This window comes from Paroedura picta, chromosome 2 (genome assembly GCF_049243985.1).
Source record: "Paroedura picta isolate Pp20150507F chromosome 2, Ppicta_v3.0, whole genome shotgun sequence".
Classification (NCBI taxonomy): domain Eukaryota; kingdom Metazoa; phylum Chordata; class Lepidosauria; order Squamata; family Gekkonidae; genus Paroedura; species Paroedura picta.
The window spans coordinates 37347623-37372066 of record NC_135370.1 but is presented as its reverse complement, the minus strand read 5'-3'; the positions used below and the strand labels follow the sequence as shown (position 1 = coordinate 37372066).

Below are 24444 nucleotides of genomic sequence, written 5' to 3'. Positions count from 1 at the left end.
GAAGTATTCTTCAGGCTTCGAAAAATCTCAGTAGTGGTGCAACTGGCCAGCATATAGTTGGGAAGCATAGCTGTGGATATGCTCACTCAGGGCTCTTCCGCTTCCCACCCCCTCGAGGCCCATCATTGGCCATTCTGGGAGAGGTCCGTGACACGTTGGGCAGCGCCGCTGGCAGGTGACCCGACAGGCATGTTGCTGGCTGGGCTGCCATGGTTGCTTGCGGGTGGACCGATTGGCAGTGAAGCAGAGAGCTGCGGGAGCGCTCTCCTCCTCAGCCAGCAAGCATCTGGGCATGAGGCGGGACGAGTGCCTTGTGGCTGTGAGGCAGCAGCTCCAGTGTGGGGGGGTGGCCAGAACAGGTGCGCTGCTGGCCGGGCCACCATGTCCACTCGCAGGAGGGCCAATCAGCTGCGATGTAGAGAGCCGTGGGAGTGCTCTCCTCCTGGGCCAGCAAACGTCTGGGTGCAAGGTGGGCTGAGTGCCTCGTATTCACGAGGCAACAGTGCCTCTGGCAGCATGATGGGCATGCTGCTGCTGGCCGGGTCGCCATGGCCACTCGTGGGCAGGCCAGTTGCTGGTGAAGCAGAGATCCGCAGGAGTGCTCTCCTCCTTGGCCAGCAAGCATCTGGGCACAAGGTGGGCCAAGCACCTCGTGTCCAGCTTCTGGAGGTGGACGCTCCAGGGGCCGGCCCAACCTGGGCGCTCCCGGCTTCGTCAGCTGCGCACAGATTGGACCGTGGTGGCGGAAGCGTAGGCCGGACAGCTGGAGGTGTCCTAGTCAGCGCTCCACCTAGAGTGGCTTTTTAGAAATAATAAGGCAAAAAATCTGTAAGATGTTAATTATGATTTAAGCTCAAGAGACAATTTAACTTGTGAGAACTAGATGGACAAAGAAGGAAAAATAAAAGAATGGCAAATTTTCAAGAAAGAAGGAATGAATATATCTTGGCTAATTTAATATCAGACAGTCTGAAACTTGAAAGAACAACTAATGAAAGAATGTAGTCAGTTGAAAGAAAAAATTGCATATCAAAAATTGATAATGGGTGACATAAAAAACTTGTTAGGTAAAATCTATAAATTGTTATTGCAATATGACTTTGTCATATGAGAAAATGGGCTGAAATCATTGGAGAGAATATAAGTAGGGATCAGTGGTATATTGTATACTGCCCGTCAAGATATAGGAAGAATCAAGAAGAGTTATAATGGCAAATGTTAGAAATGTCAGAGTTTAAATGCATAATGTTATCATATGTGGTGGACCTGCCAGAAAGCTAGGAAATACGGGATGCAAAAGATATTGAAAGTTAAATTTGTGGTGGATTTAAAATATATGTTATTAAATATGGTACCAAATAATATTAAAATGAATAGTTTGTTAAATATATGGTAACAGCTGATAGGCTCCTTTAGGCATCAAGATGTAAAAAGAATATAGAATCATACAGGCCAACTAGTCCAACCCCCTGCTCAACGCAGGATCAGCCCAAAGCATCCTAAAGCAATACTTACCAAAAATTGCAAACTGATGGACTATAGGACAATGGCAGTAAATCAACATCAGAATTCAGAATCCATTATATGGAATCCTATATAATTTTGATTTTTTTATTGAATGTTCCTACAGGGCCCTTAGCTCTTTTGGGAGCTCATTCCACCACGTTGGGCCATCCATTGCCATCAGATCCACTTCTACCCCAGTGCTAAAAATCAAATCAAAGGTATGGCTGGCCTGACCAGCAACAAAGGTATGGCTGGTAGACCAGCAACAAACTGCAAGAACTATGGCCAACACTAGGTTCAAGCTAGATCCCACGGGTGGTGAATCTGCGTGGACATTGCAGTCCCCAAGGATTATAAGTAGTTCTGTAATATGTATTTCTTTACTTAAAAAATGTTAAGAACTGCACAGTTCACATGTGATTTGAAGGTCCCCACAGAATTCTCTCATATGGCTTCTTATATGTGATGGATATTTAAAGAAATACAAGGCTAGAGAACTGAAAATTTTAAAAGGCATTTTAAACAGTTTGGAATCTTCTCCGATTCCTTTGCCAAAGGAAAAGAAAAATCTGGATGAATAAAAAGAACCATCACACCCATCCCTCTATCTATAAAATAGGAAAGAATATTTTGGTCGAAGCACAAAACACAGAAATAGATTTATCTCCATTCTTCTGCAGCCCATAATCTCTGCACTTCACTTCCCAGTCTATAAAAGTCACCCTGAACATGAGCTTCTTGCGATACTTAATTCCAGTAGAAGAATCTCCTTGTCAACAAAAGGCATTTGTTGTTACCTAATGATACAGTGGGATAATGGGGAAGAATGGCTGCACGGGAATAGATTGAAAGTTTAATTAAAGGATTACAAGTCCAAAGAAATCATAGGCCCACAGGCTCACCATTATACTGAAGAAGCTGGATAACTTGTTGAGGCAACTGAGTACTGGCCAGTACTCCAAGAACTCGGCTGGCTCCCAGTTGAATTCTGGATTAAGGTTTTGTTAATCACCTTTAAGGCCATATGCGGTCTGGGCCCAGTGTATCTGAGAGACCGCCTCCCTGCCTATACCCCCAGAAGAGCTCTACGCTCCGCCAATTCCAACTGGCTGTGGATCCGTAGCCCTAAAGGGGCACGTCGGACCTCAACAAGGGCCAGGGCCTTTTCAGTCCTGGCCCCCACCTGGTGGAATGAGCTTCCCGAAGAGATCAGGGCCCTGCCAGAACTCCCACAATTCCACAGGGCCTGCAAAAAGGAGCTCTTCCACCAGGCATTTGCTTGAGGCCAACTGACCCATAACATCTACAGGTCCCCCCCACCCCAGACTGAGAGGTCGAACCTACCAAGGGTGTGTCAAAGTTAATGTTGTCGAAATACTGTTTTAGTTCTAGGTGGTATGTTATTGTTGTTATATTGTTATATTGATACTGATACTGTTCCATGTAAATGTTCTGAAATGTTTTCTGTAAACCGCCCAGAGCCGTAGGGAAGGGTGGTATTATAATCTAAACAAACAAATAAATAAATAAGAGATTCTGGTATGTACATCTAATCTGAATCACTTCTGCTTAGATATATTAGCAACTGAAAATGTATATGGTGGTGATACACTAGGAGTCACAACAGCTTAGTTCTCATAATTCGGGTGGCCAGACCATTCTCAGCACTATGCCATGGCAACTGGTTGTCCCTTGGAGGGTTGGGGACACGGGGTTCTGGTGTTGTGTGCACCATGACATCAATTCCAAGGACTCTGGAAGTGAGATCATGTTGCTTTAGGTATTGCTGGAAACTCTCTGATAAATCATAGAGATTCCAGCAATGCCTAGTGTTACTTGATGTCACTGCCAGTTTTTCCTCTTGAAGTAACAGCATGCTGCACACGACGTTATTTATACTTTCCTTTTCTCCCCACGGAAGGCCCAAAGTGTCTTACATATTTCTTGCCTCCTCAATAAATATATATACAAACTTTGAGCTACTGTTTTTTCAGCCAAGCATATGTCTGAACTTCAAAGTCTGCCTTCCCATGGTTACCACTGCAGAACTCCACAGACCTCACTAATACAATTTTCAGGAACTTCCATAAAAAACGGAAACCAATGATTAAGTTTTAGATATCGCTCTTAAAATAACATAGACAAATGCAGACAATGATGTGAAGTTCCTCAGAGCTACCTAGAAATCTATCCAAATTTGAATCAAGTCTGACACCCTGTGGTGAAGTCCAGTAAATGACTTCTTAGTCTGAAAGTCTGATAAGTTGATGCTTAGGAACAAGAATTTTTTTAATCTTTTGTGCGTGACATTGGGTCATCTTCCATTCAGGAATTGCTCCCCTTTATTTTATATATCTACAGCAGGGGTAGTCAACCTGTGGTCCTCCAGATGTTCATGGACCACAATTCCCATGAGCCCCTGCCAGCAAATGCTGGCAGGGGCTCATGGGGATTGTAGTCCATGAACATCTGGAGGACCACAGGTTGACTACCCCTGATCTACAAGATTCATATGCTGCCTCTTTGCCCAAATAGGACCGCCAAGAGAGCTGACAATTAAAAACAGAACATGATAAAAGTATAAAAATACAAGGGGGGTGCAAAACTCACTGGGTGGGGGGTAGGTGGGATCCTACCCCCCCCCCCATTGCAGGGCCAGCATGTCCAGGCCTGATGACTCACCTCTGTCACTGTAATGTCTGGGAGCCTCCCCAGGTGGGTAGCCAGGTTCTAAGTGGCTCCCAGTGTGCATTGCCAGTGTGGTCTGGCACCCTGCATCAGTCACCTTGGCAGCCGTTCTCCAAGAAGCACCCAGTGTCCACTGCCAGTGTCCACCAAGGCTAGGCCCTGAGCGGCTGTCAATGACTGCTGCTGCTCCAGGACTTGCTTTAGGATGCTTAGGGCTGATCCTGCGTAGAGCAGGGAGTTGGGCTAGATGGCCTATATGGCCCCTTCCAACTCTATGATTCTATGATTCTAGGACTCCAGTGCAGCAGCTGCTGGGCCCTAATGGAGTTCCCAGGCACCACAAAAGGAAAGTAGGTGGAGCTTTTAAAATGTTTCAGGGTTTTTTTTTTTTTACTTTAGGAGAAAATTAACTTTAGGAGAAAATTAAACATTTCAGAATCACCTACAAGTTTGGGAGGTTTGTAGCGGTTACGAATATATTAAATTAAGGTGACCAGATTTTAACATTGGTAAATCAGGACACCATTGACCAGGGGGGTTCTTGATTAAAAATTTGGTCTATATGGAGCAACAAAAACTTTCATAGAATGCATAGAATGCAAAAATAGTATTGTAATATATATATTTTTAAATTTCAACATAAGTACAATTTGCCAGGTGCCCACAGATGTCCCTCCAAAAGAGGGACAATCTGGTCACCTTAATTAAATATACATAACAAGAATTCAGAGAGTATTATATATATATATATATGGGTTCTTTTTCATGATGCCTGTACTCACACAACTTTGTCCTGGCATGAAATTTCCAATAGCCATGGCTACTCAACTCCACCTACAGGCTGATGTTACACACTAACCACTAAGGCTGTAGAAGGTGAAACCCATCTTGCTTTTATGTGGTTCATAGGACATATTCATCCACCAAGAATGTTTGTAATCTGACATTCAGACTCTCTTTTAATTCTATATAACTATATAATAAATATTTTGGGTGTTTGTTGTAGCCTGACTCTTTTGACACAAATTGGGATATCTTTGGTTGATTTTGTTGCCCTTCTTTTGTTCATTCCCTGTGCATTCACGTCATGACCAAAGCTGTTCAAAATAAGAGCTGTTGTCACTGGGGAAAGGAGTCTCTGTGACAGCTATAAACATGGATCCCTCACAAACCCCAGTCCAGTTAATGGGGGCTGCCCCACAGGGGAGCTTTGTGAATGTGACGTTGAGAATTCTGTAGTGCAGCAACTGAATGAGTCTTGGCCATTAAAAACCCCAGTGCAGAATCTGCTCAGCATACAGCCTTACTTAAATATCTATTTCTTGGCCTAAAGTACCTCTTTGTATTAAGGGAGAATGGAAGCGTAAAATGTTTTTGTATGTTCAAAAGAGCTGCAGAAATAATTAATAATTAGATTGCTTGTTGGCATACTAGCACCAACTTTTCTAGGGCCACTAAGGAACTGCAGAGTTGCACTATATCAGGGGTAGTCAAACTGCGGCCCTCCAGATGTCCACGGACTACAATTCCCATGAGCCCCTGCCAGCGAATGCTGGCAGCGGCGCAGGGGCTTGTGGGAATTGTAGTCCGTGGACATCTGGAGGGCCGCAGTTTGACTACCCCTGCACTATATATTGAGAGAGTACTAGGTGAAACCCTGGGGTTTCTTGATAGCTCTGGAAGGGTTTCCTGAATAAGTGGGAGTTAATTGATTTTTTATATTTAAAAAATGTGTTAAACATTTATCAGGTGACACAGCCATATATGGTCCTGTTGACCCACCCACCCACTGCATCCCAAAATGGCCTATGATGGGCCTGGAGGGGGTGGGAAGGGAAGGGCCCCTAGGTGGGCATGTACCCAGCTATGCTTCCTAACCATATTCTGCACAATCATGCCACTTCTGAAGTTTCTCAAAGTCTGAAGAATGTTTCAGGGGTTTCTCAACAATAAAAAAGTTGAGAAAGACTGATATTGTGTGTGTGTATATATACTATTAAAAGACAGCAGATTGTATTTCTGCTATTTAAGCCTGGATAATTGCTAGGCTTCAAGGATAATTGTATTTATTTAATGAAGTACTTAACTATGGAATACTGCCTTAGGCTTCTAATTGCTTAAGTATACATTGCAGGTAACAACATATCAAGAAGTCAAATTTCAGGAATGCTATTTTTTATGGTTTTGACTTTTTAAATCTTATTCAAGATAGGTGAGTAGCTTGGACACCTCAAAGCTTTGGTAGGTCTGTCCTTTGCAAAATGTTTTTATTCTTGCCGAACACATGTATCTACACGATCAAGAAAGTATCTGCAGAACACTACAATAAGTAAGGAATCTTGATAGCAGCCATGCTAAGCCCTGAACAATGTCTGGACAATAAGCTCTACTCTATTGTGAGAGTACGCTATCATTTATTATTATTAATGTTGTTGTTGTTGTTAGATTTATTCCTCGTCGCTATCAGCAAGCCGTCTCGTGGTGGGTTACATAGTAGAATCCCCACATAAAATAGCCATTATAATACCCATTAAGATTATGTACCTCAGTGGCAAAAAAACTATCCTCCTACCCCTGCAACAACTTACTCCTTCTCGGTGCACCATAGGGTGGTCTACGGATGCCAGCGGTCCCTGAGGCCCCGGGGAGGGCGGCATATAAATAAATAAATAAACAAACAAACAAACAAACAAACAAACAAACAAATATGTGATGCAAGATTCCCAACCACAAGAGGAAACACAATTTCATTGGTCACAAGACACAGTTACCAACAACATTTATTCTCTACTGCTGGCTTCAGAAATACTATCAAGTAATTGGATGGCCCGTCGTCCTCTTCTGGACAGAATTAAGACCTAAGCTATTTCTGGTTGGTTCAGGGTTAGGTCTTACAGGTGGAACAGGCAACCTATACTACAAATAATAATTTATTTAAGATATATTTGTACCCTGCTTTCCCCTAAAAAGTAACTTAGAATGTTGTTCTCCTCTCTTGCATTTTACTCTGTGAGGCAGGTTAGGCTGAGAGTGACTAGACCCACTTTTCTCAACTTTTTAAATGTTGAGAAACTCCTGAAACACTCTTCAGGCTTTGAGAAACTTGAGAAGCGGCGCAATCATGCAGAATATGGTTGGGAAATATAGCTGGGGCCCCTCCCTGTCCCACCCCCTCCAGGCCCATCATTGGCCATTGGAAGGGGCAGGTAGACATGACCATATATGGTGATATCTCCTGATAAATGTTTAGGAAATATTAGAAATATATGAAAAACAATTAACAATCATTCAGGAAACCTTTCCAGGGCTGTCAAAAAAAAAACCGGGTTTCACAAACCCCTGGTTGAGAAAGCTATTAAGGAACTCAGATACCTGTACCATTTTGTTGTTTCATGTAAACCACCCTGAGCCTTCGGGGAGGGCGGTATAAAAATACATTTAAATAAATAAATAAATCTGTGAGATAGTTGATGTACTAACCTGTATATGCAACCTACCACTAAATTCAGCTGCTGTACCAGAAGATTAGAGAGTAGCAAACATGACACCAATTTTTTAAAAGGAATTCAAAGGAGAACCAGGAAAATTACAGACCGCTTAGCCTAATGTCTGTCCCAGGCAAATTAATAGAAAATGTAATCAAAGGTATAATTGTCAGACACATAGAGAGCCAAAGCCTGCTGAGGAAAAATCAGCATGGCTTCTGCAAAGGGAAGTCCTGCCTCACCAACCTTTTGAAGTCCTTTGACAAAGTGAACAGGCATGTAGACAATGGTGATCCAGGGGTGGCCAAATTGTGGCCGTCCAGATGTTCGTGGACTACAATTCCTATGAACCCCCGCCAATTAGTCATCCTGGCCAGGGCTCATGGGAATTGTAGTCCATGGACATCTTGGGAGCCACAATTTGGCCACCCCTTCATTTATTTATTTAGGTTTTTATACCACCCCTTCCATACGGCTCAGTAGACATAAAGGTAAAGGTATCCCCTGTGCAAGTACTGAGTCATATCTGACCCTTGGGGTGACGCCCTCTAGCATTTTGTTGGCAGACTTAATACAGGGTGGTTTGTCATTGCCTTCCCCAGTCATTATCGTTTTACCCCCCAGCAAGCTGGGTACTCATTTTACCGACCTCGGAAGGATGGAAGGCTGAGTCAACTTTGAACCGGCTGCTGGGATTGAACTCCCAGCCTCATGGTTAGAGCTTCAGACAGCATGTCAGCTGCCTTACCACCCTGCGCCACAAGAGGCTCTTCAGTACGCATATACCTCTACTTTTAAAAGGCTTTTGACTAGGTACCTCACCAAAGACTCCTAAATAAACTTAACAGTCACGGGATAACAAGATGGGTTCTCTAACTGATGAAAAAGTGGTTAAATGACAGGAAGGTAAGAATAGAAATCAATGGACAGTTTTCCCAATGGAAGGAAGTAAACAGAGGGGTCCCACAAGGATTGGATTAGGCTTGTTTGTTTGTTATTGTTCAAGCCTGAAGCAGCCAGCACCATGGCACAGGGGGAGGGATGGCGCCAGTGGCAGTGCACAACCCGGTGCCTGCGTGCAGGTGCAGAGCTCTGTGCCTGCGTGCATGTGCCGACTGGCATGCCAGCACCACACCTCCCACGCGCCGCAGTGCTGGCTGCTTCGGGCTTGAGCAGCGGCTTCAGCTGCTTTGCATCCCCACTGGGGAGAAATACAAGATACAAAGTAAGTAAATGATATATCTGTCAGACTACTTTTGTTTTGAAAAGCAGTTGGGATCAAGTTAATGAAATGACTTTTTGCAGACCATTAAAGTAACATAGGTCCAGGTCTATATTCTGACGGGGGAAATGTGCATTTCATTTCATTTCATTTATATGCTTCCCTTCCCTGAATTTATGAACATAAAAAGATCTTTGTTTTTGTTATTTAAGAAGAATAATCTACATTCTGATTTTAAAAAATCAGTGGGGGGACAGTCTCCCCCTATTGTGTGAGAAAATCTACCTACCTGAGACCCCCCACGTACATACTCCACCCTTCTCCAGAAGGCTGGGAGGGAAAATGGGGGGGAAGGGATTCGACGCTCTTTGGCAGCATGTTGACACTTAAACATCACTTCCAGCACAAAACTGAAAGTGACATCATCATGTGGAGGGGATGACATCACTTCCGATTTCACACCTGAACTGACATTGCCTATCCATAGAAGACCAAAGAGCTTGTCCTAGCCCTGAAAATGTTTTCCACTGGGATGCCAGGCTGGCAACCCTATATGTCAGAGCACTGTTATGTCAATGCAGGGCTGAATGTAGAATAATTCAGTAAGTACATTATCTCTTTCGGGGATCAGGTACACTCACCCAGAACTTCCAATTCTGTCAAGACTTTTTAAAAACACCCCACTTTTTTAGACTTGTTAGATAACCAGGTAAATTATATGAATTCTTAGAGTTGGCAGAAATAGAGGGAAAAGATTTTTCCTAGTTGTTGTTATTATTGCTATTACTATTATTACTATTATTGTTGTTGTTATTATTAGGATTTATTACCCACCACTCTTGGCAAAGCTAAGTATATACTCATATTGTCAAAGAAAAAAAAATTATGATCTCCTGTAGGACGGGGCATTTTTCTCCTGGTCTGTTGGCAATCCTAGCCCCCACCCTGTTATAAGCAAGGAAAAAAATGTGAGAGATTTTAATCACAGATCTTTTCTATTACCTCAGTTTTTGATCCATAATTTTGCGTAACCATGGGGAATATCTGCTACACAGATGGAGTTTGGATTGACCACATTGTTGAAGGCAGGCTGTATTTACCCAATCATAGGCCTACTCAAATAAAGGAGACTCAACTGTGGGCCATATTTCATCCTAATGGTTTTTCTTTTCATGCACAAAAGGTACTAAATGTCACAGTTGCTTTATGACCCTCCCTATCTTCATAAAGCATCACTGGAGCGCAACTCGTTACCCGTTTTTCCAAATATGACTGACATTTCCAGGTGGAATGCAGGAGCAAGAGGAGAGGAACACTTGAAGGCATCTGCCTCCTTTTTCCACTCCCACAGCGACCATAAATCTGGCTTCAGTGGTACAAGTGGGAGAATGGAGGGGGGGGGGAGGTGGAGTGTGTGTGTGTGTGTGTGTGGGGGGGTGTAGAATGTAGTGTCTTGGGAAAAACAAGTTGGGGAACTCTTCCTTCTAACTACTAGTGTTACTACAGCCAGAATGTTGGAAAGGCAGCTGCACAAGGTAGCATTGTGATGCTAACCATCAGCTGTGATATGAATCACTACGGGGTTGGTTTAGTTCAGTTTTGATACCAATTTAAGAACAGATTCAGAGGTTTCGATACAGAGGGCACTTGGTACAGATTGCGCCTTGTCAAATATGTTTGGTTGCCTGAAGCCACTGCCCCCCCCACCTGTCAAAATTTCTCTGTATAGGCAGAAATAATACATTAGGAAGGAAGCTAGGATAGAAGGATCTTTCCTGTCATGCTGGCTTTGCATGTATGGATATTTTAGCACAAAGCCGTATTCCAGTGTAAAAGTTCCCAGGCATATTCTGACATAGCACAGCCCATGGTTTTGCTGTGGATGGTGCAGGCTGGCTCAATCTCAACAGATTCCAGAAACTATTTGGGTTGGCCCTGGATTGGAAGTCAATCAATCAATCAATCAATCAATCAATCAAACTTTATGACAGTTGTTCAGACCAAGTTATATGAAGTCAATACATAAGAGACCAAAAGAATATGGTCATTTAATGTAATACAATTTAAAACAGACCATAAAATAGGACTTAAAACTATGCTACTTTAGAGCATCAAATTTTTATGGCGGCGGCACAAAACTTAGCCAGCTGAGTTGTCACCTGGGGGGACTCATCACTTAGCAGCCTCTTTGCTTGATCTACATCATGCCCCTGGATGGGAAGTCCAAGGGAGACCTGCATTCCTGTGCAGAGGTAGGCTTATGAAATGGCCAAATCACCATCTCTTGCCTCAAAAACCTGACAAGGTCACTGAAAACAAGCTGTGCCCTGGTGGTGCTTTCCACCATCATGGTATGAGCCATACCATGTGCTGTTACTAAAGATCAGAGCTGAAGTAGAGTGTGTTTATCATTACTGTGTTGCATGACTTGTATCCCCACACACACATCGCAGTTCTGTGCTCATCAAGTTTGACAGAGAAGTCAATTTTATTCACCACAAATATTCAGCACTGCAGGATATGTATTTTAACATGTCAGAAAACAGGCCTTTGGTCTACCTAATATTGAATCTCTGAATCTTGTTCACAAGACTCGACTGAATGGCTAACATCATCATCATCATAAAACAAAATCAGAGTCCAGTGGCACCTTTAAGACCAACAAAGATTTATTCAAGGCGTGAGCTTTCGAGTGCAAACACTCTTCCTCAGATTTGCACTCAAAAGCTCGTGCCTTGAATAAATCTTTGTTGGTCTTAAAGGTGCCACTGGGCTCTGATTTTGTTTTATTGTGCTGCTGCAGAACAACACGGCTACCCACTAGAATCTATCATCAACAACAACTTTTGTTATTAACTTTTAATTTGAGAAAAATCTCTACTTTCTTTCCAGAGTAACGTCAAAGAATCTCAAAATTATATATGTTCCCCCCTTTTTTTCTCCAGTGCTAACTTTTAAAGCATATTTCAGGTGTATTATAGTTGCAGACAGCTACAAGTCTCAAAGTGCCCGATACAGAATGCAGCGTGTCACATACCAGGAATTCTGGTGAGAGTGTTGTCATGCATCATCTGCATTCAGCTAGAAAGCCTTCAAGAACCCGCTAAGCTGTCCAGGCAGGAACACACCTGGGCAAAATGGAAATCTTGTCCACAGGGAAACTATCAGTGGTTAATAGCTGAAGTGCCTTGCGGGTAAGAATCTGTGCGTGCGCGCACACAATTTGCACACACAAAAAATTATTTGCTAACTTCATTTGAAGGGATGAACTGGAAAGAATAACCATGTCTTGCTTGGAGTCACAGAAAGTTTCCCCCATTTTTTTGAAACCCCCCCCAAAAAACCAACTCAGACCATACTGTCCCCCCACAAATGTGTGGTGGAACCATGTCCCTTATGTCTAGGCTTGGTTGCTGGGGATCTCCTGCTATTACAACTGAGCTTTAGGTAACAGAGATCGGTTCACCTGAAGAAAATGGCCACGTTGGAAGGTGGTCTCCATGCTGTTACACCACATCAAAGCCCCTCTCCAAACCAAACCTCATCAGGTTCCACCCCGCAAATCTCCAGGTATTCCCCAACCTGGAGCTAGCAACCCTATGACTGTTATAAACCAGTCACTAGCTCAGGGCACCTTTTTTGGTAACTTGTACTGGAGGGGACTAATGTAGCCAATTGTCACCCCCCCCCCCCGCCTAAGTTGCTTTTTATGGTCTTTATGGTCTCCAGGTCTTCCTGGATAATTCAAGGCAGGCTATGCGGTGGAAATGGCGCTGGTGGTTTTAATCAATCGTCTACGTCTGCATGTAGACAGGGGCTATGCCTTTTAGTTGCTCTTACTGGAATTATCTTTGATACTGTGGACCATGTCATCTTGTTGAGATGTTTCGACCTAAAAGTAGAGATTAAGGGATGTGTTTTGGTTTGGTTTAAATGGTTACACATGGGCAGGTTTCACAAGGTTGCTGTTGGAGACTAATGGTTATCAGTGTGGAACTTGTCCTATGGGATTCCGCAAGGTTAGGGTTGCTAGGTGTCCCCCCCCTACCCCGGCCACTGGTGGGGGACGGAGAGATATGGTTGCCAGATCCAGGCTGGGAAACTCCTGGAGATTTGAAGATGGACTCTGGGGAGGACAAGGACCTCAGTGGGTTCAATGTCATAGAGTCTACCCTCCAGGGGAACTGATCTGTATAGTCTAGGAATTAGCTATAATTCCAATGGATCCTCGCGTCCCGCCTGGCAGCTATTTCATGCTATTTTAATTTCTATTTAAAGCCCTTAGGAGAAATCATTCATGGGTTTCAAGTAGGCTACCATCTATAGTTTAATGACACCCAGCTCTATATTTCTTTATTCAGATTGCCCAGTGATGTTCTGGAGGTTCCGAACCAATGTTCTACAATGCTAAGAACGAACAAGCTGAAATTGGATTCTGACAAGATGGAGGAAATGCTGTGTCAAAGGGCCAAAGTACTGAAGGACATTGCACTGACTCACTGAAGAGCCTTAAACAAAATCTAGCTTTACACAAGAACCCACTGCAACCTCCATTTCAGGCTATTGTGATGTACTCTACATGGGTCAGCCACAACCTCCAGCTCAGACAGAACACCACAGCTCAGTTCCTATTGGAAACTCAGTGGACCATGCATATCATATCTGTTGTATCAGTCACTCCATCATGTACCAGGTTCAAGTCAAAGTACTGGTTACCACCTATAAACCCCTTCATGGCCCGGAACCCACATAGCTGGATAGCCACCCAAAAAAACACCCACCCATTTAAGCATCAACATTCCCATTCATTAATCAGCCCTTCTTTCTCCAAAGCTTTCTCATCTGGTATAGTAGGTAGAGCAGCCTTTTTCAGCTCTTTGACCATGGAGGAGTGCTTGAAATAATTTTTCAGACTTCAAGGAGCCCCGAAAGTGATGTCAGCTGGCCATGCCCCTTCCAATGCCCCTGGAAGTGGCACCACTACTCACACCCTTAGCCATCCTTTTGCTCCCTCCCTCCCCTTTACTACTACTATGGCAGTTCTGCCTCTAGGCCAAAAAGAGGAGCAAGAGCTGAGAAGAAAGCCCAGACTATGCCACTTCAGAGCTCCCCGGACCTGCCTCAGAACTCCCCTGGACCCCCAGGGGTTGGGAATCTGGGAGACCTAAGTCTGAACCTCCACTCTGCCATGGAAGCTCACTGCGTGACCTTTGGGCAGCTCCAAAAGCTAACCTACTTCACGTTTTATGTGACTGACTGACTACTTCACGTTAATATGGAGGACAGCAGAATAAGGTAAGCCACTTCAGCAATCCATTGGGGAGAAAGATGGAGAACAAATTGATTAAATACAATAAATAAAAGCTCCAAATTGAAAACTCACAACGCAAGCCATTTGTCCCCATACATTAAACAGAATTAAAACGGAGGAAATATATAGCCTATTAAACACCGCATCTTTGCTTAGCTCCAGCCCAAAAATGTGTCAGGGAGTGGATTTATGGGAGCAAAGCGATGTAGCTTTGGGTGTCTCTACAGGACTGGGGGAGTGGTCCAAGTTCTTTGTTTGCACTTTCATCTGTTGCACTGCTCCCCTTCACAGCCCCCTCCTCTCTTCACTTCCAGAGTGAGAAGATATTTCTAGCTGGGAACTGCCCAGGCGGGAACATCAAGCGGCCGTTCTTTCTCCCAGGAACAGCATTCACAGTTAATTCCTGAGGTAAGAATGCTTTCCCCCACCAATTTCTAATGCTCTGTGTGAGAGAAAGCCACATGTGAATGTGGAGTGGAGCTTTAGAGGCATCGCTGTATCTATTTGTGAGCCAGCGTTCTGTAGTGAATCATTTCTCGGTTTCCCCCCCTGAGATCAGATACACAAAAGGCATGACACTGATTTACGTGCCCGGCTTGTTTGTGTTTTTTTTATCGCTGTTAACGGTTCTTATGTGACTGGTCGGGCTGGGGAGGAAGCAGGGAATCTCCCAGAGAAGCTCTCAACAAGTGGATCGCCCTGTCAAGCGGAAAGGACAACCTGAAGCACACAGGCAGACAGCAGTGGAAAGCGTAAAACTGTAGCTGAAGGGCAGAGGGAAAGATATTTGTTGATGTACTTTATATGACTGTAATTTGTGTTGGATCACAGTGTAGTTTTTTAGGAACAATGCCTTCAGGTTACATCCACAGTTTCAATGGTTGGCATTTGACTACCAAGCGTGTATTCAGTTCCTGGCTAGTAATGCCATTACCAAACACTGCTGGGAGATGTCTGTACACAAGGTGTTGTAAATGAATTTGCTGTTGTAGTTGTGATGCGAGTTTCAAACCGTTCTGCAATCTCATTCTAGAGGGGAAAAGCAAGGACAGCTGTACGGATTTGCCCATCTGCCTTTCAACCACTCGTAGATAAGACCAACAAAGATTTATTCAAGGCATGAGCTTTAGAGTGCAAGCAAACTTCCTCAGACTTTTGCACTCGAAAGCTCACGCCTTGAATAAATCTTTGTTGGTCTTAAAGGTGCCACTGGACTCTGATTTTGTTGTGCTGCTTCAGACCAACACGGCTACCCATTGGAATCTATCCTCATAGATCCTTTAATTACATTTCTTTACTGCTTCGAGTCTTGTAGCACTGGCATGGGGTATAAACTATGCAAACAGGATAGGACCACAGGGGGACAAGATGGTTGGATTTTCTGGACTAGGAGTTCAAATCTTTGGTCAGTTACTCATGAAACAAATTACTATTTCTTAGCCTACCACATTGCAGGGTTGGTGTAATTATTATTTTGCATTTTAAAAGCAAGTGCTGGATAGTGACTGAATTATTTTATATTTATTTATTTATAATTGGATTTATATACTGCCATTCGCCAAAAGGTCTCACGGCGGTTCACAATAAAATATAAAATCAAAGTAAAATCCCGTAAAATCCCATAGATACCCCATTATTACAATAAAAGATGGCATTCTATTCTATAACTTTCCCCACTTTCCCCCAACAAAGTTGCAAGTGTACGATCTACAGCTTTCTATGAGTACAAAATGAAATCACCCTTATTTAAGTTGCTGTGGCTCTCCCTGGGGAAACCAAACACAGTCCAGAAAATTTGTTATAGAATTGTAATCGGCTGCAGAAATCTTAACTGTATGCAATGGTCTCAGTGCATGTGAAAAGAGTTTACTTGCACGGAAAACATTGGATAATTAGGCTGTGTTGCTTTACTACTTTATATGCACCCATATTTTTGGCTGAGATCATAACAAGGGGATTTGTCTCTTGTTCACTTTGCTATCTTTTTGTAATCCTCTTGTCTTCTGTCTTTTGGGCAAACAAAGTGTGCCATGTTCTCCAGATTATGGTGGCTTTTGTTCCTGGCTGATCATCACCTTTTTTTGGCACAAAACGCCAATGAAGAAAAAAGAAATGCAATGAAAAAACAGAAGTCCAAACCTTTCTTATCAAACGCGGTGGAGAAATACCCCAGTCCAAGCGACCAAGGTGACTGTATTTTAACGGATGGCTTTTGCATTGCAATTTCTGACTTTGTTTTATTTTCACTTTCGGGGTAGAAAAGGAAGGCCATTCTAGAGCATATGTTTGCCATAAGGTCTGGGAAGAGAAAGGCTGTTCCATTACTATTAGGTTTTGTCACATTTTATTATGTATTCAGTACACTGAACTAGAGGACAGGCAGGTAAGTTGATACAGAACTCCTGGATTTTTTTCAATACAACATATTTTTAAATAGTTCTTTCAGCAAAGATGGTTTATCTCTGTATGTGTCTTTAACACGGCAAGGGACTTGTTAATCTTAGCCAACATACGAAGAACTAATTTAAGAGCGCCCAAGGGCTATCTTATGCTCAGTGGGATATTTGACGTCTGATTTACATAGCAAACGTGCCTCCTCAGTTTCAATTTCAGAAATGGTTTGCCATTTTATTTATTTTTATTTTATATAATTGGATTTATAGGACCCCCCCTTTTGGTCCAGCAACCCTGGGCAGTGTAGACCAAATAAAATCAGCATAATTAAAAACAGCTCCATAAATTCTCTAAAAATCAGTGTCCCATACCTCTATCTCATCCACTTTTCTCCCGTCAATAGTTACCAGAACTTGATGGTATAGGAATGAGGGTTTCAAGGGGGGGGAAGGGGTGGGGTCTTGGATGTTCCTGGGAAACAACAGCCTGAAAAAATGTCCATGTCAGAGCGAGTGTGAGACAGTACATTAAGGCATCGTGATAAACCATAGTTTATATACTAGGTTTTATTAAACCCTGGTTACTCACAACACCCGAAGGTAGACAGTAGGCTGGTTAATACCAAACCAGGATTTCAAAGTAGGCCTCACCACCCCTCCCTCCAGTATACTTTTAAACAACACACACAAACACACACGTCTGAGGGGAGAGAGGAAATTCACCAATCCATAATGGAAGAGAGACAGGCCCTCTCTTTGAATTCATAATTTCTCACTTTGCTGAAAACCTAGAGTATCATTCAGCAATGACCCTGGCGTCCCAACGTCACTTCCAGATGACATCAGCACCTCGGGACATTTTCCTGATCCCAGTGAGAGTGTGTGTGTGTGTGTGGGGGGGGGCAGTCTGGAGGCAAGGATTGCTACAAAAGTGAGTGGGGTTTTTTTTTGGGGGGGGGTTCCCCCACTTTCTGAAACCTCCAAACTGGGGAAAGCAACGCTGCCGGGGTCTGGCATGCCTATGTTTAAGGTTATTGCCATTACAGCAAAGCAGTTTTGACTCAGCAAAAGGATTTGTGTTGAAGCTCCTTTCTCTTTCGGTCACTTAAAGACCCATAGCATGCTTTGGGGGTCTCTCTTCTTCTATTCCAGATAAATGTAGACCATGTGGTTCACAGAGATTGGATTGCCCATGTTTAAAAGGAGAAGTTTAATAGGTAAACTCAAAGTAAAAGGTAAAGGTATCCCCTGTGCAAGCATCGCGTCACGTCTGACCCTTGGGGTGACGCCCTCCAGCGTTTTCATGGCAGACTCAATACGGGGTGGTTGGCCAGTGCCTTCCCCAATCATTACCGTTTACCCCCCAGCAAGCTGGGTACTCATTTTACTGACCTCGGAAGGATGGAAGGCTGAGTCAACCTTGAGCTGGCTGCTGGTGTCGAACTCCCAGCCTCATGGTCAGAGCTTCAGACAGCATATCGGCTGCCTTACCACCCTGCGCCACCAGAGGCTCGATAAACTCAAAGTACTCACTGCAAAAGTAAACAAAGCACACTAATCAAGGGTAAAAGAAATGTGAATAGATTTCTATCCTCTGCCCAGGGCATAATGTCCTGATCTCCTAAAACAGAGAGGCTATCTAATTGCTTAAGTTGCAGTTAATTAAACTGATATATTACCTTGTTTCCAGTATTCAGGGATCATCCCTTGTCTTTTCAGGGCCACATGCTCATGGCCACCCTCCTCCTAAATGTGTGCAAAATGTCCCTTCTTTCAATGAGTTGCAATGTTTTATTCTCTACTTTGGCCCCTCCCTGGGCAGGCTCCTCCTCTTTCTGTCTGCCAAAAGGTCCACTCTTACCTTGGGGTCCTGGAACTCTATGTCTTCGTTCTGTGACTTGGGTTGTCCATGGTCTTTCTGTGGCCAGATTCATCTGTATATCTATGGCAAAGAATGTTTCCGCACCAGAAAAGAGAATATCCCCCTCCCACCACAAACACACACCTGTTAACTTCCCCCAAGAGTCTCTGTGCTGGCACAGAGTACAAACTCAACAATTATCCTTTGGGGCTGCAGTTTTTGGCACCAATCTTAGGTTGGAAGGCATTTCACGACAATTACTACACAATTATTGCTACATACTACACAGTTACTACACCACAGGTGTAGTAAGCTTTGCCAGAAGCTTAATGGTTTAGGAATGGGAAATTGAAGCTTTTCCTTGCATGACTAACATCATCCAGTGCTTCTTTGCGAAAGAAACAGATGTTCACGGGACACCTAGAGAGACCAGTTTAACAGTTGGCAGCACTAAACAATCACTAGAAAGAGCATAAAGACATAAAGCTACAAATGCTACAGGTTATGGTTGCCAACTGCCTGGAGAAAAATTCCCTGTCCCTTTAATGCAATCTTAGTTGTTACGGGATGGTATTATTTCTTTCCATGACGAGAAGAGCATTCCCTGCCCATTTCCACTCGTTAGGCCTCTGTTTCTCCAGGTTCTTTGACAGCCTTAACAGGGCTGGTGTCATCTCACCCTGAGGAGGGGCAGCTTCTAAGGGCCAGGTCTTTTGGAGGGGGTTACCAATCAGCTGGCCAGTGGGGTACTTACCAGGAACAGGAGGAAGGCCCGGGCTATGTCCCTGATACTGTGATGACATCATTTCCAGTGTGTATCAGAAGGGACTTCATCACATTGGCAGCATCCGGGTTATGCTCTGGAGGTGCCAGGTGTAGTAATTAAGCTTCCAATCTGGCGAGCCAGGTTTGATTCCCCTCTCTTCCACATGCAGCCAGCTGGATAACCTTGGGTTCATCAAAGTGCTGGTAGTGCTATTCTCACAGCACAGGGCTCCCTCAGCCCCACCTACCTCACAGGGTGCTTGTTGTGGGGAGAAGACAGGGAAGGTGAATGTAAGCTGCTTTGAGACTCCTTCAGGCAGTGAAAAGTGGGGTATAAAATCCAACTCTTCTTCTTCTACATGCCAGTAGTGACATCACTGTATTGCTGGCGTCATAGCTCGGACCTCCCTTCTGCTCCTGGCGAGGCCCCCATCCCTCACTGGTTGCCAGGAGGGACCTGGAAACACTATAATGCTAAAAGCCAGTTTATCCAGGAAGCACATGTAGCATGTGCTACAGGCCCCATGCTTCCAGGGACCCTGAGCAATGCCTTTCCCCCATGGATCAGGGCCACAGCCTCTCTCCTCCCCCCACTTTTCCCTCTGTAAGGACACTTGACATGACCCCCCTTTCTACTGGGATTTGTTTGCTGTCTAGTACTGCAGGGGGAAGGATGCACAGGAGAGGAATGGCAGCAAAATTCCTAGCAGCAGTGCTCCCAAGTAGGGGAAAGGGGTCTGAGCACAGGGAGAGCTGGGAAATGAATAACTGGGTAGAGGAAATATTCATGAGTGGGTAGTGAGAGAAGAGAAAGCAGGCAGGTGGGGAGGTACAAATGAGGAGCATAAGTGGGGGCAAGGGAGGACAGAGGTCCTTTGGGCTCTATCTGCCCAGAACTCCTGAGAATATAGATCCAGCTCTGAACGCTAACGCCAGTTGCCCACTCTGCAGTCCTGCTATAGGGTTTCTAATCTCCAGGAGGTAGTTGGAGATCTCCTATGATTACAACAGGTCTCCAGGTGACAGTTCACATGAAGAAAATGGCTGCTTTGGAAGGCAGACTCTATGGTATGATCCTCTGTTGAAGTACCTCTCCTCCCCAAACGCCTCAAGCTCCTTCCCAAAGAACTCCAGGCATTTCCCATTCCAAAGCTGGCAACCCAAATCCTATCACCATGCCACTAATTTTATAGAATCATAGAATCATATAGTTGGAATGGGCCACACAGGCCATCTAGTCCAACCCCCTGCTCAACGCAGGATCAGCCCAGAGCATCCTAAAGCAAACTAATATAACTAATAATATATAACTAATGATGTCTTTATTTGATGACCTGTCATTTCTAGATGAAGATTGCATTCTGGAAATGGCTTTCCTCCTGGACAGTTCGGAAAGTGCTAAGAACTTCAACCACGAACAGCAGAAAACCTTTGTCTTGGAGATTGTGGACAGAATGAAAGGACTGCAGCTCACCTCTGGACGTACCCTCAGCTGGAGGACAGCCTTACTCCAGTATAGTAGTACGGTCCTCATAGAGCAAACCTTCCGAGACTGGAAGGGCCCGGATGCTTTTAAAGCCCGCATCGCTCCTATCACCTACATAGGCCATGGAACCTACACTACTTATGCTATCACCAACCTCACACAACTATACATGACTGAAGGGACTCACGGTAGCGTGAAAGTTGCCGTGCTGCTGACAGATGGAGTGGACCATCCAAGAAACCCGGACATTTTTTCAGCTACTGCTGATGCTAAGCATCAAGGTATCGTGTTCTTCACGGTGGGGATGACCAGAGTGGCTGAGGAGGTGGCTAATGCTGCCAAACTTCGGCTTCTGGCCAGTGTTCCCGCATCCAGGTTTGTCTTCAATCTGCAAGAGAAAGGAATTGTGGAGAGAATTCTCAATGAAATGGTAGGAAGAGACAAAGTTTTAAGTAGCAGCTATATAAAGTATATGCAACACTTATGGTACATAAGCGTATTATGTGCTGCAAGTAACTACTATGTAATTTTTGTCACCTTGTGCTGTTGTTGTTGTTCTTGTTACTGATATACCTAAAAATAACACAGGCACCTGACAGGAAACTCATAATCAGTGGCATCTTTAGGGCTGGATTGGGGAGCAAATCCAAGTTACCACCCACTCTGGTTCAGTAGAAAGGCTCCAAAATGCAGGTTGTAGCTAGTGACGGTCCAGCTCAGCCCAGATTATCATGGTCTTTATCCTTCTACTTCCTTCCCCACTTGTCTTGTTGGATTTTTCATTTTTAGCAGATCTGGTCTTCCAACAGATATCTGGGTAACTGAAATCTCCCATGACCACTAGGTCCTGTCTCTCTGAGAACTTTGTAATCTGGTCTAGGAGCATCTCATCCAAGTCCTCTGGATCAATAGCAGACCCCCACAATAATAGCACTATTATTTCCTACTCCTTTTAAAGCCCGCTATTTTCAGGAGCCTCTTGTGGCGCAGGGTGGTAATGCAGCCAACATGCTGTCTGAAGCTCTGACCATGAGGCTGGGAGTTCGATCCCAGCAGCCGGCTCAAGGTTGACTCAGCCTTCCATCCTTCCGAGGTCAGTAAAATGAGTACCCAGCTTGCTGGGGGGTAAACGGTAATGACTGGGGAAGGCACTGGCAAACCACCCCATATTGAGTCTGCCATGAAAACGCTAGAGGGCGTCACCCCAAGGGTCAGACATGACTCGGTGCTTGCACAGGGGATACCTTTACCTTTATGCTATTTTCAGAGCAATCCTAGCAGAACAGCAATGGGTGTTGAAAGGTGTGACTCTGTTTAGAATTGCAGTGTTGGATAGATAAGCCTTGGGTAGAGACTTGATTGGATGGGCCTGTCTTCTCTTAGAAGCTTGGTGTCTAACAGGCAGTAATGCCCATTTGAAGCTCTGAAGGTTTTCCTATTGATTTCCATCTGTTATATGACATGCCATATTTTTTCATTAAAATGCTCTTATAATATGCTTCAGGCACAGTGATAAAATCAAGGACCCCCATGGATTTGAGAAGAGCACTAAAGGCATTAACTCAATGCTGTAGGGAAAACCACTTAGTAATAAGTTTCAGGAATTCAGCCTTACAGCTATCGCGTATAAAATATATATTCTTTATAAAATGCTGTGCTGTATTATCAACAATACTAATTTTGCTTGAAATATCTGTCCCCACAGAAAGATCTGGCAGAAGAAGGAGTAAGTACTCAAGATTCTTCTTTTTGTTTTAGAAGATTGGGGACTACAGAATGGGAGAAGGGGTCAGCCTCCCCCCCCCCCAATACTCCTGACCCAGATGCTATTTGCCTCCATTCAGTGATGGCACATGTACTAATTTCAGGTCAGGGAAACAGCACAGAGAGGATGCTGATGGCCCTTCTCCTGTGTCATGGTCTCGGCCTGGATTGGGGCACATTTGGCCAGTGAGTTCCCTCATACCAGGTGTCTGATCGCTTCAGTCAACAACAGGGGAACCCATATACTACGCATTAGTGATTATAATATGTCGCTTAGTCCCTTGAAGTCCATGGGCTTAGATAATATAAGCCTTCTTGGGAACACATTGTGATAATGGAACAGAATATCTGGAAATGAATTAGGTAGGTTAATAGAAAATTATCAGGGAAAGTGTCTTACCAAATGGTTGACATCAATAAAAAGTAGGTTTGAATGGAAAGCTCCAAGCAGACTCTAAGTATGGGAATATCATGAACATATCTACATGTATGTGATATTGACAGCAAGATCAGAAAGGAAAATATAACTTTTGACTACATTGTGCAAAGAGAAGCAAGAACAGAGGTATGGAAGTCAAAACCTAATTGCAGAACTGTGAAAAAATATAAACATCTCCCAAAATACCTTTCATAGTTGTATGTATGAGTATAAAGTATACTTAATGAATAGAGTCCTGGATTTAATGGGCCTTTGATCTGATCTGCATGCCTCATCTTATGTTTATGTAAAAAAAAATTACATCTTTCTGGCTATATAAAGTTGATTAATGTGTGTGTGTATTTTTCTTTAGTGTCCTCTGCCTCCCATATGTAACTGTGAAAAAGGAGAAAGGGGTCTGCCTGGCCCTGCTGTAAGTGGAAGTTTTACTAATTTTGCTTCTGTGAATGAGGATTTTGATGCACAGTTATTAATTGGCCATGGATACTTGATAAAACACATAAACAAAGGCAGTGATCCATTGCTGCAAGTGGAAAGGCATTTCTGTATGCACACAAGTAGGGATGGACACGAACTTATTTTTGTAGTTCAGTTTGTGGAACCAAACCACAAACCAATATGAACTAGTGGGTTGGTTTGCAAATTGAACCAGTTTGTATCAGTTCATGACCCCTGCTTTCTGCTCCGGGCTGCTTTTCCCAGGGAGCACAAAGCAGGAAGTTAAATAGCTCTGAGTCATTTAAACCCCTGATTTCTGCTGTACATGAACTACCACAAACTGTCTTAAAATTCATGGAAGATCATAGTGGCTCCTCAATTCATGAACATTGCTTCATGAACTATGAACCAGTCAGAATTCATGAGCCAATTCAAGCCCATCCGTACACATGGGGGAGGGGACATTTTTGCCAGTTTTTTATTTCATACTGTAGGATTCCCGCATTGCACTCCTACACCAGGAACAATTTGTCCTGTGGAAAGTTCCACTTGAAGACCTTTTGGACCCAACCCATGCATAAGATGTGTGCATACTGCTTCCGACTCCAGGGAGAGAACCATTCTCAGAAAAGCTTCTCTATGGCCAATTATGTACCCGTTGGATAATGCACTTTCAATGTACTTTTGCAGCTGGATTTTCCTGTGCAGAACAGGATCATCTACTTCTAAAGTGCACTGAAAGTGCATTATCCAACAGGTGCATAAAGGGCCTATATTAGACACTTCCTGCAAAAGAGGCAGTTGCTCTGCAGGATTTAAGGCAGAAGCCTTTTGCAGCTTCTACTACTTGACCTTAAAAAAAATAACTGGAAGTATTGGTGATTGAAACTGGGATTTTTAAAAATGTAAAGCAGATATTCTGAACTGAATCACCATGGGAAAACCACAGTACACCTCTCTAACTGCAGTCTAAAGCAAGCCTCCCATTTACCTGTCCAAGATGGGGAATTACCCACTCCAATTTTCTGCCCCCCAAGGAGTTGAGAAATGGGAGGAAAGTGACCTACAAATATTGATGCTCTGGAA

At 43.8% G+C, this 24444-nt stretch overlaps 1 protein-coding gene across 1 annotated transcript in view; it reads left to right on the top strand.

The window, feature by feature from the left end:
- The first annotated feature begins 14460 nt into the window (after window positions 1-14460).
- The window catches only part of LOC143829250 (uncharacterized), a 73792-nt gene continuing 63808 nt past the window's right edge, over window positions 14461-24444 (top strand). Inside the window, exons 1-5 of the mRNA XM_077319787.1 lie at window positions 14461-14620; window positions 16237-16399; window positions 20579-21147; window positions 22423-22443; window positions 23273-23332. Coding sequence (XP_077175902.1) covers window positions 16243-16399; window positions 20579-21147; window positions 22423-22443; window positions 23273-23332 — 807 coding nt within the window. The 5' untranslated portion in view covers window positions 14461-14620; window positions 16237-16242. The remainder of the gene's footprint in view (window positions 14621-16236; window positions 16400-20578; window positions 21148-22422; window positions 22444-23272; window positions 23333-24444) is intronic.